This window comes from Melopsittacus undulatus, chromosome 9 (genome assembly GCF_012275295.1).
Source record: "Melopsittacus undulatus isolate bMelUnd1 chromosome 9, bMelUnd1.mat.Z, whole genome shotgun sequence".
NCBI classification, from domain to species: Eukaryota; Metazoa; Chordata; class Aves; order Psittaciformes; family Psittaculidae; genus Melopsittacus; species Melopsittacus undulatus.
Window position 1 is genome coordinate 10,792,224 of NC_047535.1, and position 15,487 is coordinate 10,807,710.

The 15,487-nt window shown below is 41.1% G+C and overlaps 1 protein-coding gene across 2 annotated transcripts in view; it reads right to left on the reverse strand.

Moving 5' to 3' along the window:
- Window positions 1–793: 793 nt before the first annotated feature.
- Window positions 794–15,487, reverse strand: part of GALK2 (galactokinase 2) — a 53,957-nt gene continuing 39,263 nt past the window's right edge. For both annotated transcript variants that reach the window (XM_034066554.1, XM_034066555.1), the window contains 2 exons: window positions 9,245–9,446; window positions 794–1,224 (listed from right to left, as the gene is read on the reverse strand). In XM_034066554.1, coding sequence (XP_033922445.1) covers window positions 1,026–1,224; window positions 9,245–9,446 — 401 coding nt within the window. In that variant the 3' untranslated portion in view covers window positions 794–1,025. The remainder of the gene's footprint in view (window positions 1,225–9,244; window positions 9,447–15,487) is intronic.

Consider the following 15,487-nt stretch of genomic DNA (forward strand, 5'->3'; position numbering starts at 1 on the left):
ATTGCAGGCACTGTACTCCAGTTCTCTACAGCTACAACCTTGAGATTCAGGAGTGTAAAGTGGGATTGAGACAGGAGCTTGTCAGTAATGTGTCAATGACATTTGCTCTTGGTCTTGCCTATTTACTTTTGCTTGCTACAACTGAATTATCTCCTTAATTATTCCTTATTGATTTTAGTTTCTTCTTTTCATCCTCAGTGGGTTATATTAGTAATTTGTAAGTTCTTCATGAAAATGCAAATGCTCTACCCTGTACAAGCAGAGCTAGGGCTCAGCCATCAGAATACTGTGTCTGGAGAGCTCAAAACCAAACTCCGCCTCATTATTTGTTCATTCACTTAGGGGAATATGTTCTCATCCTGCACAGCTCACAGCATTTGTTTTTGTTGAAACTTTCATAACAAGTCATCCTTGCACAAAGATACGTCAGACACGTAGCTGGAAGGAAAGTTTTCTTGCTTAGAATAATGTATTCCTAATGTTTTCCTTGGCCTGTAGGTATTCCTCTAGTATTATAATTAATTACAACATTAATAATCCTGTTTGAGGATTCTCATGTTTAGCAGAGTCCTCCCAGTTTTTTTTAATGCTTCAGTTTAATCTTCCATTTTTACAGGCTTTTGAACAAAAGAATACCCAGCACCCAAAGAGAATTAGCACCGCACAGCCCTGCAGGCGTTGCAGGGTTCCTGCCCTGCAATGAAAAAGCTCATTGCTCCCCCTCGTCTTACTTTTATGACAGTAAATGGAGATCCACTGTAACCAAATATTATCTTTATTTTAGTTTCACTTTTCCTTATCAATAGGTTTTGGTAAATCAAAGTTTATACTGAAAGGTACTTTTAGTATGGAAGAAAAAAGACTTTATGATCAAAGAGTGTTTGTTTAATCACTTCTTCAGGAATATACTTTGATAATAGCAACTGCTCGTTACAATAAAAACCAGCAAAAGCATTCATTTGCTGTGGCATGGGAAGTACTGCCAGTTCCAAATGCCCTACATACTTTCAGAGTTTCTACGTTCTTCAGGCCTCAACAAAAACCAAAGCTCCTCTTCCAGGTTTGGTGGCAAACAGACTGTTCTCTAACCTTTGGACATCACTTTGGTAATAAGCTTTTTTTACATCTTTTAGGAAAGTGTTCAGCTTGTCAGTGGGCACCATTGACACAGTGCAGCCACCCCATCCAGCTCCAGTCAGACGTGACCCAATGGCCCCAGATTGCCTAAAATGAAATAACAAAAAGAAAAAAAAAATCATGTAAAATAAAACATAAAGGGGTAATTTGTCATACAGAAAATTCCTATAGGAAACGTGAATACTTAAAACACATCTACATCATCTGATTTTTCTGAAGTATACTTGGTTGTATGTTTGAAGTTACCATTTTGGAGGAAAAAACCCCATGCTGTCTCTTTAAATGTACTATCATCATTAGTAATTTCTGTCAATTCCGAGAGTCACGCTCTTTTATAATGCTTCAGCATCAGCTGTTTGGAGGATCACAGCACAGCCAAGATGAAGAAAGCAGGAGAAGAAAGGAATTGCATTAGCAATATTCATAAGACATCAGAAGTGAAAACAGAAATACATGACAAAAATAACAAAAGAGGTTTCATAAACTAATTGCACAGGATGTAGGCATGCAAGCCATTTTCTAATGTGGCAAAGACAAATAACTCTATTCTTCCAGGACAGATCTAAAACACACTGAAGATTCACAGGCTTCTGCAAGGCTGCTGAGCATGCCAGTCAAGAAAAGGAGAGTTCAGAAACCCTTGAAAAGTCCTACAGAGCCACTGCACTCAAACATCTGTTCATGCCCAATGGACATATCTGGGCATCTCTCTCCAGAGGAACTTCATGAATTTCACAGTTTTACAGCAGTAGAGGTAAAACAAGAGTTTAGTTCCAAAAGAAAAAAAAAATGCTCTGACTGAGGAGGGTGAATAGAAAGAACAATGACAAATAAATGACATCCAAAATATAAACCATTCCCAGCCAAAGATGCAGGCCTCCTAGAAGTGTTCTACAGAAAATCCCACGCCATTACTCTGCAAGATTTGGGTACCCCCTCATTAGAATGTAGTGGAATTTCATTATTTTGCTTATCTGTGTTCCTGATCTTTACCTAGATTAAGAAAAAGTAGGAAAATACCATGTAATAACCTTCTTTGGGGCTTTTCTAACTCAGTCAGAATCACAGAATCACAGAATCCCGAGGGTTGGAAGGGACCTCAAAAGATCATCTAGTCCAACCCCCCTGCAAGAGCAGGGTAACCTAGAGTACATCACACAGGAACTTGTCCAGGCAGGCCTTGAATATTTCCAATGTAGGAGGCTCCACAACCCCCCAGGGCAACCTGTTCCAGTGCTCTGTCACTCTTACAGTAAAGAAGTTCTTCCTGATGTTAACGTGGAACCTCCTATGCTCCAGTTTACACCCATTGCCCCTTGTCCTATCACTGGATATCACTGAAAAAAGCCTAGCTCCATCATCCTGACACCCACCCTTTACATATTTGTAAACACTGATGAGGTCACCCCTCAGTCTCCTCGAAGCTAAAGAGACCCAGCTCCCTCAGCCTCTCCTCATAAGGGAGGTGTTCCACTCCCTTCATCACCTTTGCGGCTCTGCGCTGGACTCTTTCAAGCAATTCCCTGTCCTTCTTGAACTGAGGGGCGCAGAACTGGATGCAATATTCCAGATGCGGCCTCACCAAGCCAGAGTAGAGGGGGAGGAGAACCTCTCTTGTCCTACTAACCACACCCTTTCTAATGCACCCTAGGATGCCATCTGCCTTCTTGGCCACAAGGACACATTGCTGGCTCATGGTCATCCTCCTGTCCACCAGGACCCCCAGGTCCCTTTCCCCTTCACTCCTTTCCAGCAGGTCAACCCCCAACCTGTACTGGTACATGGGGTTGTTCTTCCCCAGATGCAAGACTCTACACTTGCTCTTGTTGAGTTTCATCAAGTTTCTCCCCACCCAACTCTCCAGCCTGTCCAGGTCTCGCTGAATGGCAACACAGCCTTCTGGTGTGTCAGCCACTCCTCCCAGTTTAGTGTTATCAGCGAACTTGCTGAGGGTACACTCAGTTCCCTCATCCAGGTTGTTGACGAAAATATTAAACAGCACTGATCCCAGCACCGACCCCTGAGGGACTCCACTAGTCACAGACCTCCAGCTAGATTCTGTGCCATTGACCACAACTCTCTGCCTTCTTCCTTTCAACCAGTTCTTGATCCACCTCACTACCTGATCGTCAAGCCCACACTTTCTTAGCTTATCTATGAGAATGCTGTGGGAGACAGTATCAAATGCCTTACTGAAATCAAGAAAAACCACATCTACCACTCTACCATCATCGCTCCACCTAGTCACTTCCTCATAGAAGGCTATGAGGTTGGTCAAACATGACTTCCCCTTCATAAAACCATGTTGGCTGTTCTTAATAACACCCTCATCCTTGATATGCCTAGAGATGGAGTCAAGAATAAGTTGTTCCATCACCTTTCCAGGGATGAACAGGATGACTGAGAAAACTAATTTAAAACCTTATTTGCAGGAGAGATCTAATCTGATTTACAAACAGATACTTTTGATACATTTCCAATAGCCAGGGATGGAGATTTACCAGTCCTCAAATGTGTTAGAGGGGAGACAGCATCATTTGAGTAACACTGGAAAATGACAGCTCATTCTGAATAGGCTGTGGTTCTTTTTCATATGTGCATTTTATGTTAAATGAATCTGGTATACTGCTGGGTTAATAGAGGTTTAGGTCGTATTTCAAGCAAGTACTTGCATATGTGTTTGATTCTCAACATGCTTGCATCTCCTCTTGAACAGAAACACTTTCTTCAGTGTGTCTGTGTGGTGCCACCCTTCATATTGACTCGATTTTATGTTCATTCTTTATTTCCTGTTGGTGTTTTATTTTACTTATTGTTATTCCTGTAAGCCACTCATCCTCTGATGCAATTTCTGTAGTTTCTGGTCAATGGAGCAACCTCCTAAAATGTGCAGGACCCAATTCAGTCTCAATTGCAATCAATAGGGAAATTCCCATTGACTTCATAAGGCCTAATCCACTTTTCAGTCAGCTGAATGAACTCTCCGTGCTCACTTGGTCTGTTACCTCAATCAGAACTTTGTGCTGCAGATGGTGTCTGTCTTTTATTTTGGTAGGCAACTGAAATCCCTTCAGAATTTTTCTGAACCTTTTATTGATTTCATAATTCTCTGTGGTCATGCTCATGCCTCATTTTTACTGAGTCATTTTAAAATACTTAGCTGAAATAAAGCATAATGTAGACAGAAAATATGCCTGTCTCAGAGCTGAAGTCACTGTGTTTCAAAATACTGTGGCTAACAGTTTCAAATGTGGGGATGTGATTAGACACTTGGGGCTTAATGCTGAGGAACTTGGTGTTTTGATGGGCAGTGCTGCAACATCTGAAACCCAGGTACCTGATACCACATGAGTTCAGAAAGGAGCACCTCATTCCACATCAAGTGGAGATGCAGTTCCTGGGTGTGATGTTAAACATCAAACACAAGGAAGTTAACTTTGGAACAGGCCTGAAATTTTCTTTCAAGTCTTCATCAGTTCAGTCCTATGCTAGACTCCTGTGGTGAAGTGGGATTTGTAGCCAGACACTCTTCTTGTGCACTGGCATCCAAATCATATGTTTATGAAGAGGAATATGAACAGACAGTGATCTTGTGGATGGAGTGCTCCTCCACTCAGCAGATGATGTGGATTTAACGTGTTGGGAAGTGCCCTGTGCACTGCCTGGGCTTTGCTGCAGCAGTCAGGATAAGTAATGGAAGAAGAGTCAGAGCATGTGAGGAAAAGAATATGTCTGTAGCCCAGAAGTCTGAGGCACTCAGCTTCCAGTATTCACTAGATAAACAGAATTATCTTAAAAGGAAAGAGGTGTGGTGTGTAAATGAGCTTAGTGTGTATTTGAATAGCATCTTTGAGCCTTTCTGGCTCTGGAAGAGCTGCCAGCTTCTTTCTGTAGGGTGTTCTGTTTTGTTGAATTTTCACACTATGCCATGAATGTAGGCTTTGCAGCTCTAGTAGAATCATCAGTGGTAAGAGTCTTGATAAAACACAGAGGTGTTTCGGCTACCATAAGGCACTTGATGTAATGTAAAAATTGTATCTTTTGGCCAATTCCTCTCTGATCACTTCTGTCTTCAACTGCAAGGGGGATGGCTGATAACACCAAAATTATCAGGATTTATACCACCAAAAGATGGAGAATAAGAGAATGAAAGTAAGTTATCTGCAGCACTCGAGGATTCCGAGGAGCTCAGGAGCTCAGATCCAAGTTTTTGTTCTTTATTTGTTTTGTAAATTTTCTGTGTTGCTTACTTTAAAAGTCTAACAGGTAAAACAGCTTTTAACAGCATGACATAGGTTAGAGAAAGTACAAGTCTTCTGTCTTTGCTAAAGGGAAAAAAAACAACTGACCAGCTCGTGGTTACAGTTTTCAGCACTACAAACCACAGCAAGTATGGATCCCTTTCTCTCTTGGCAGAAGTTGTAGAGTAAGACATAAAGATCTAGGCAAAACAGAAAACATCTGGATATACAGATTATTCTTCACAATTTAAACCTTGTAAGGAGAGAGCAGCAGTAGACTCAGGCAATTCTGTGGAATGTATTTTTGGAAAGGCTTTTTAAAGTTACAGGGCAGCTGTATAGCATCGTAAGTAAAGAATGTAATTTATGTAGTTCCTGGCCATTTCTATAATCACATCAGCCAAGCCTACCTAGAGTGACTAGTGATTTTATGTCCCTTTTTTTTAATGTACAACTTGAGAAAAATTAAAGCTTTTCCAATAGTTTCCAAAAGTTAGATTCTGGCTTTAGGTGAATTCATCTAGAACAGCAACACACTTTTAGAGAGTTAATCACAGAATAGTTAGGGTTGGAAAGGACCTTAAGATTATAATTACAGAATCAGAAAAGCACTGAAGAATATCAAAATTCTAAAGGAGAAAGATATATTTATGTGGAAATTCTGTTGGTAGAATAAGCCTAAATTATAGTGAACAAGTAATTTACTTGTTTCTGTGCAATGAATGTAATAAAAAAAAATCCCAGAGTAAGTAATTTTAATATGCCAGTTACAAATCGTTTCACACAAATGACACTGCTGTGGTGCTTAGCTAATGCTCATCATACTAGCTGTGGGCTCTTCTGCTGGTAAGTTACAAATCTGATGTAACATGTGCAAACACATCAATTTTTTTCCTTCACTATTTTGGTCCCTGGAACTGAAATGCTCCAATTAATTTTAATTTAATTTGGTAAAATCCTAACTGTGTACTCCTTTCCTTTGGGTTCTGTGGCTGGGCCTATGCTACTGCCTGCAAGCCAGTGTCACGATACCCGAGCTAGCTCCGAGAGAAGCAGCTGTCTAGCTGTGAAAGCACAGAGCTCAGCAGAAATGAGAAACAGAGAATTTCCATCTCCGTCCTGAGCTTCATGCTGCAATAGGCAGTTGCTAGCATCCATGGTAGTTTTATTTCAATGTAGCACAGGTAACTCCATGCTGCAATGCAGATCTTACCAGTTTCCCCCTTTTTTACTTGTTTTTCCTGATTTGGAACATGATAGTTTTCTCCCAGCATATCTGAGAACAGCCCCCATCAATGCAATTCAAGCTGAATACCCTGAGTGAAGACACAATGGCTAGTTACTTCTGCAAAGGTCAGTCACCAGGTGCTATTGACTGACAACACCCAACACTGGGTAGTTACTGTACCTAAAAATAATGCAGATGGGAAGTTTTAAGGCTCTTCCTCTGTCAGTGGTGTCACAGAACGACCAGTGCTGATACCTTGCACTGGATCAAGAACTTGTAGCCCAGCCCAGAAAGCCAACTGTATTCTGGGCTGCATCAAAAGGAGTGTGACCAGCAGGTTGAAGGAGGTGATCCTACCCATCTGCTCTGCTCTTGTGCGACCCCACTTAGAGTATTACGTGCAGTTCTGGTGTCCTCAACATAAAAAGGACATGGAACTGTTAGAACAAGTCCAGAGGAGGGCCACAAGGGTGATCAGGGGACTGGAGCACCTCCCATATGAAGACAGGCTGAGAAAGTTGGGGCTGTTCAGCCTACAGAAGAGAAGACTGCATGGAAACCTCATAGCAGCCTTCCATTATTTGAAGGGGGCCTACAGGGATGCTGGGGAGGGACTATTCATTAGGGACTGTAGTAATAGGACAAGGGGTAATGGATTGAAACTTAAACAGCAGAGGTTTAGATTGGATATAAGGAAGAAATTCTTTACTGTTAGGGTGGTGAGGTACTGGAATGGGTTGCCCAGGGAGGTAGTGAATGCTCCATCCCTGGCAGTGTTCGAGGCTAGGTTGGATGAAGCCTTGGGTGATATGGTTTAGTGTGAGGTGTCCCTGCCTATGGCGGGGGGGTTGGAACTAGATGATCTTAAGGTCCTTTCCAACCCTAACTATTCTATGTTTCTAATATTTTTCATAATTCAGTGGACTATAGTTTCTGTCTTCAGCTGAGACTCTGAGGACAGTTCTCACTTGTCACCCACAGTCAGTAGGTGGGATGACCATGGTGGAATTGCCCAGCTGAGTGACCATCATAGCTTATTCTGCTATGTGGTCATTATGTGATACAATAAACTGAACATAGCCTGTGAGTTACCTATGGGATTGGTTCCAAAGAGAAGGAACAAAATCTGTGTTGCTAAATTACTATCAGGGTGTCTGATAGCTATCAGAGCTCCTCTGTGTGTTATCATAGAAACAGCATGTGTATCCCATATGCAAAATAATCTGTGGATGTCCAAAAGTCTCCTGTTTGGATTTTAAGTTTGTAGTTTTCTGGCTCAGAGGTCATTTTGTCTTGCCTGCTGAAGAAATCAGACTAACCTAAATAATAATCTGTATCAACTCTTATCAATTTACAAACCTGGTAAATGGGTGTTACAGCTTACAAGATCCACAGCAGTATAGAAGTAAGAAAGCACATGGCAAATAGCATGATTGTTAAATTCCTATTTTCGTAATAATCCAGACTTAGTTTAAAAAAAATAAAAGCCAGTTGCTGGTAAAGAATGAGTATTTTGTAACTTTCATTTTCAGGGGGTAAGGTATTAATTTTTTTCAGCTGTAACTCAAAACAGTTTCTGTTTTCATCAAGACTAAAAGATAGAGGATGGGATATTTGCTTCTAAAAGACAGTGAAACAGTGTTTTTTGACATCAGGCCTGAAAACACTTCTGGCACCTTGTGTTTCCCTTCTGGCAGGGCAGTAATGCTCTTGCTTGGGGCAGAGCTTCCTAAACCAAATGCACTATTCTCCAAGGAGAAGCAGGAACTGTAGCAGATGAGCTGAAGTATGAAATTGGCATCATGAGGAGCTACACACAACCGCCTGTGACTTCGAGCTCACCTCATGCCACTTCTCAAACTTAGTTGATTCTGGCTAGAGGATATGAAACTGGGGAGGAATACAGGCAGAAGAGAAGGGAGAAAATAACACCCAGGGAATGTGTTTGGGAGTTTAGAGGGCTTGTTTTGCTATGAACAGAGTGAAGGTACCAAGCTAAAAGAATGAGGTTTGTGCAGAGATGGAGGCTGAATAATGTGCGGAAAGCTCAGACACACAATGTGGAAAGGAGAATTAGAGTGTTGGCCATTACAACAGCTCATACACCTTTTGAATGGTGAAATACTGCCCAACCTGATACCCTGGACAATGTATGTTTCTGATGTGAAATGCTATTGCATTTTTTTTCTAATATGCCATTATGAGTTCAAGGCAACCTCAGAATGTGTAACAGTTTCTGCTGTTCCCATGGTGACAGTTCTGAGATGACTAAGAAATACCCCAAAAGTACAACTGTTCAAATAGAATAACTAAGATAATATTTTAAGAAAACTAGTCATGACTTCTACAACTTAAAAAAAGAAGAGCCAACAGTCCAACGTTAACACTTGTGACGATGAGTCAGCCCAAAAGCAGAGTCTGTAATAAAGCCATAAACTGCAGCTTTCATCTGAAAATATTACACACATGTCAGTAGGGAAACAATTGACCATGTAATGTCCCTGCAGGAGATTAATTTTGTAATAAGAGACAAGAATACTTTCATTTTAAAATTGCAATAGCCAGCGATGTCATATTTTCTCATCAGTTCAAACAATATTCTTAATAGCAATTACTCTTCCTTGTGGTCAGAACTTACAGGCAGATGTCTACCAGGCGATCCAGTTCAGGACAGCTGCACTCATACATCTCCCTGCAGCTGATATAGCTCTGGTTCATTAATTCTCCCAGCAGCTGGAGTGCATTGGCAGGTGCTTCGCTGCATATCTTCTTGAATTCCAGCACTCTTGCAGCCTCACTGTACACATGCTTTGCACGCTGGTACAACTTAAAGGTGGAAACTAAGCAAAATGAAAACACAAAGTATCACAGTTATCCATTAATATTCACTACAAAAGGAACGTACAAAAGCATAGCAGAACTGTGGTTTTTTTAGTAATTCATATTCTATATTATAACTTCCTGGGCTGAAAGTCTTTGCAAAAGTTCACCTACATCTTCTTTCAAAGCCCTAATAAAACAGTATTTAGAGGTCATCTAAATACAATGTACACATTTTTTTTCATGTTCATAACTTCATGCACATGCTTGTGTTACTTGCTGAATCATCAAAGAGATCCAGTCTCTCCTCTTTGCAGAGGCAAGCCACAAGTTCGAGTTAGCAGTGACATGCACTGGGGAATTAATCTAAAGCTTTCAGGTTTCAAAATACCAGCAAAACTGAGTCATGAGAACACCAGAAAGGCCCCCAGCACCAGGGTGCTGTGTGTGACTGCTCCAGGCCAAGTCCACATCAATTATCTAACTGTGCCAATGGACCTTTTCTTGAAAAATCAACCACCAAGCCACAGAAACATCAAACACTTATTTCTTTCTTTGTTTCTTGAAGCTGAGGTTAACAAAACTGCTATTATCCCTGTTTCCTGGTGCATTCATAAGGAAGCCTTCTCAAATATTTCCACAATGATGTAGGCTCACCCTGACTGTAAATAATACTAGATTAGAGGTACAGTGCAGAGCACAGGTGCTTTCAGTTTGGTTTTCAGGGTTTATTTTTGGTGTTTATTACCAGCCAGAATATCAGTGCTGCCTGTGTGGAGGTGAAGAGATGTTGTGCCCACACAGGTATTGCTTAGTATTTGCCTGCTGAGATCAAATGCTAGTGCAAGGATTTGGGCAAAAATACTTCAGTTGCACCATGAAAAAGCAATTTGTCTGGGAAGAGTGAGCATGGGGATACCATAGGGTGTGCCTGTACCTGTATGGCCATCAGGGTAGAGACCCCTCCACCAAGCCTGAACAGTGGGAAGGGGATGGCTGTGGTTAAAGGCTCCTCAAGCTACTCCTGTTTACAGGAGGGTTTAGTTTGTGACTAATACCCAAGAATTGATGTGCCTTTCCCAAGCTCATGTTGCAGTTCATTGTTTATGTTCTCCCAATATAGTTCTGTTTGTTTTAGTACCATGGCTGCTATTGAGGAAGTATTGTTCACCAGAAGCATGTGTAACATAATTTAATTTATGATTAAACTGATCTGCTTGAGCTGTTTGGGCAGTAAATATTAGATAAGAGCACTTTATTCTCTATGGGGGGCACCCACTGCAATATATTTGCCTTATTTTGTCACAGCACAGAGTATCTCTCATTTTCTTTCTACATACAAATTCTCCTTTAGATCAACGTTTCTCTCCTCGTTTCAGTTTCTGATCTTTTTTGCTTTCTAAAATGGCTGATGAAACACTCATATAGAGGTAAAAGAAGAGACAAGCCCTGTATTCAAAACAGAGCTTATGATCTGACCCAGACACTTGGAGTTCCAACTTGATTGCACTGTGGAGACTGTAAAGTTCTGGAACCACTTCTGATGACTTCAGCAATCTACAGTTGTAAGTGTATGCAGAAATCTTCCTTGAAAGACTGGAAATAAAACTGTGACCAGTACCAAGTCTCTCATATGTGTACTCCAGACTGCAACCCAAAAACTAAAACTTCATCAGCACCTGTATAATCCCTTTTTATTTCTTCATTATCAAGTGTAATTCACAACTGTAAATGCTGAAAATAGAGTGCTGAGACACAGCCAGTCTAAAATGATAAACACTGAGCATAGCAGTGTTCTGCTACTGGTGATATTTATTTTGTAATCTGATACAGCCTGCTACTGAGAAGCCCTGTGTTGCTGTCTTTGAGCAGGCCTTCTGAGTGCATTTCAAATTAGGACAGAAAAGAGAAAACTGAATGCCCTCAAGACACATCGCCTTGAGAGAATCACACGGGAAGAGCAGACTTTGGTTCCCATTTAGAGGTCTGTTTTACTCCACTGGATGTGTTGCTGCTGCAGTCACTTGCACTGTGTTTTGCAGAGCACTGCCTTGCTGTTTTTGAATGTTGAAGAAAGGCAGATTGGCCTATTTTAAAGGATGGTTTCTCTTTAAATTTTCTTTTCTTATAAGCCATTGTTTTAGAGCAAGGAGATTTCTAAATGTGCATTCGTTTAGGGAATATCTAATGTTGCGTGAGAGATTGCCATAGCTCACACTCTCTTGTAAATCACCATTGAACAGTAGTAACCCAAAGAATGAACTGAAAACATGTCTGGTTTCAATTGTCAGGCAACAGACTTGCCAAAGGCTGTGATTGATTCGGAGACCACCCTTTGGTAAAGCAATGCTCCACTGGCCAGATTACCTTAAAAACTGCTGGGGTTATGTTGTGCTCGTCATGCTGGGAATTGGCAACCTGAATGGGCGCTCCAGCAACTGGCTGCCAGCCAGAAGAACTGAGCCGTGTCCTTGATGGCACTAGCTCCCTGAAGAGCACCCTTTGGAGGGGAGAACATGCTACCTTGACACTGGCTTTCTCTGGCTACCAAAGCAATCCTTTCAGGCAGTTCTTGAGCAAGAAAGTGTGGCTGTATGTTATTTCCAGACTCCTTTGTGGACGTTCACCAAATCTGTATCTGTTAAAGGCTGGTATCATTACCCTAGCTATTGGTTGGTTATCAGCTGTGTGTTATTTCAGGAAATTCCATTTGTGTTTAAAAAGCCTTTTTTATAGTTTGCTTTTCCTCTCTGGCAGTAGACTCTTCAGGCAGAATTACTGTCAGGACAGCAAATACCTCTGTACTCTCTCAGTACTATTCTAAAATAATGAAATGGTTCACATGTTTTTGGCTTTCAATGCTTAAATGTCTCTGGTAATAGAAAAACCTTCTTGTATCTCTTCTGTTTGGATGAGGAGTCCAATTAACCATCTCTATATAATAAAAGATACCATTGTATTTACAAGAATTACACTTATATTGGAATCTCCTTGCTAGATCACAGCCTGTAGATTAGCCCCACGTAAGTAAAATCTGAACTAACAGGACATGCCAAAGAGCATACAATTAAAAAGAACTGAATTCTTAAGCCATATTTTGTCACAGTTAAAAGAAACAAAACCAAAGTGCACACAACTGATTAGTTTATATCTGAGCTAGGGCAGGAGTATGTGGAAGAGGAAAACTGAAGCCCTCAAAGTAAACTTTCCAGTGTTGCACAGGATGGGGTTATATGGTCTCACCCTCTGTGGTATTCAAAGGAGAGCAAAAGAGCAGGGTGTAGGGAACTAATGCCAGATTCTTAAAAGCATGTCAATCCTTAAACCTATTGTAGTGTATGGAAATTAGGTACTTAATCTGTCTGAAAATGTGAGTCAAAGAATGGTTTGGGTTGGAAGGGACCTTAGGGATCATTTAGTTCCAACTCCCTGCCACAGGCACTGGGGGGTTGAAACTTTGGTTTCACTAGACCAGGTTGCTCCAAGCCCTGTCCAGCCAGGCTCTGAATACTGTCACAAATGGTGTAGCCACAGCTTCTCTGGGCAATAAATATTCTTTCCTAACCCAGTAAACTCTAAAGTCTTGGCTTCTCACACTTAAATTTATTTCTGAATTAGGGGGTATAGGTGCCCTCAAATCCATCTTCTGTCAGTGTAAAGGGCAGATTAGGGAACCATTTATCCCTCATGAGACCTAGATTGCCCTGCAGTACCCATCTCTCTGGTGATTAGAGAGGAACCTAAAAGCACTAGTGTAATGAAAGTAGCTGGCTGCCACATTGAGGTAAGAGCAATTGTTCTAGGGCATGTCTGAAGTATTGTTTCCTCTCTAAGTGGATCCGTGTGATACCCAGTGGAGGTGCTCTGCTTGTTTAAAATGACGTAGTGCCATTTGGACTCATGGAGAGTTGTACTGGCTAGGATCTGGTCTCTGACCAGAATCATGCTCTCAAAAACTGTTCTTTGAAAATCATTATGCATTTCCTCTCTGCCATGTTCTGCATAGCTCACTGTCATGCAGGAATGAATCCTTTAACTTTAGATCTAGACACACAGAGTCAGAATCTCAGGGTCTCTTTTGTCCTCTCCCCAAAAGAAGGTAGGGAGATAGGAATTTATTTTGTATGGTATCAGCTGCACACAGAAAATATTTCTTGTGTACTCAGGTGATGGTGAGTAACAACACCATTTATGGATTGAAACAGATACAGATCAGAAGAAATTAAAGTCAACCTGAAAAGTCAAAATGAGACCAAAAACAATTTTAAGGCGGACAAGGAATCCTGTATTCAGGAGCATCTAATCCACCTTCCAGGTCACAGCCTCAATAACTGTGTTTCTGAAGTTTCAAAGAGGACACAATGAATCTTCTACAAGGAATCTCCACTGTTAACTTCTTTGTATGACCAGTTCTCACATATTTTTCAGAGCACGTCAGTAACTCTTGCTGACCCTTTGCCTAGCTTTGCTCTTCTGCAGAAAGTCTGTAATGTCATCCACAAACAGGTAGATTCAGTTCACTTACAAACCACCACATGCCCTTAAAAGAGACAGTGACATTTTCTAGTGCACTAATAGTTCACATTGCAGCAAGAGCTTTCCCAGTTGCTAAGATACAGGAGACTAACATTAATGAAAGTTTGTCCAAAATCCATATAAAATCTCAAAAACAAACAAAAATCCTGGGCCATTAGTCCCAAATAACTGTGGGTTAATTAAATATTACAGAAAAGTTTTACTGTGGGGTTTCAAATGTATGGTCATATTTTTAATTTTAGCTTTACAAAAAATGTGCAAACCTGTCCACTCCATTTACAGGGATTTTTTTCTTTATAATTAAGCATTGTGGCTTCTCAGCAACTCATACTATTTGTTACAGCTTCAACTTCAGCAGATTCCTTTCTTTAGAGCCTTCCTGTACAATTCTATCTGACCTTTAGCTAAAGACCAACCTCTTCAGGCTATGTATTTTTTTTCTAGTTGCTTTGGCAGCTAAAGATGTGTTTCAGTGTAGATTAATGAGCTACACATGGCTGATGGGACTGTTAGAAATTTACAACAGGAAAAACTCACCGACGCAAAATCATGTAGGGGACAGTTTCTACCACCATTACTCATGTGGAATAGTACCCTTCTCTGTTAGGCATCCTGCTGATTGAACATGATGAGGGTGAAGGTTTCTGGCTCATAATGTATATAAGAAAATGCTGCCAGATGGCTTTAATTTGAGCCAGATTGTGAACCCCCTACTTGAAGTGGGGAACAGTTACTCTCCTGGGACTGCTCAAGTAACTGTTTGCAATCTGGCTTTCTGAAAATAAACTAGGAGACGAGTCATTGCTGGATTCAGTGACCCATTTAGCAGACACCTGCTTTCACGTTATGGTAACTACTGGTTTAAAGTGATTTTTCATCCAGAGGAATCCTAGCTCCAGCAAGACTTTTGCAACTAACCTAGACTAGTCAGTGCCTATACCTAACCTGTGGCTCACCCCAAACACTGGCAGCCTCCAGGTAGCTGTATGGGATCTGCTTAGAGCAGCTACCTCTCTGGGGCTCATCCCTAGTAAACCATGTTAATATGGAAGGGGATGGTTGAGGCTGGGGTAGGCACTTGGACCTTCAAGCTGGGAAGTACTCTAAGGTCTACTAGCTTGAAGGTAACTTCTGTTTATGTAAGACAAGGAGACTCTGCAAATGCACACGACAGAGCTTTATGTATCACCAAGCAGCCTGACAGAACATTTGAGAGTCCACCTTCACGTATGCCTGTCTGTGCAAATAGAGTGGAAACTGTTCTTGCCCTGAGCTCACCATTAATACAAATTACTTGGCAGTGGGAATGAAAGGCTAGTCAAGCACCACTCACTGAGGCTACACCACAGATTTAGAGCTCTTTTTCCAGGGCAGAGATAGGAGAGCAGTTAAACAGCCAAATTTGCACAGCAAATGGATGCCTGCTCCTCCCATGGCGATTTCATTCCCAGGTTCAAATGTCAAAATTAGATTACAGTTTTATACATGAAAAGGAAAAATGGGTTTAAAAATATCTCATTTAAGA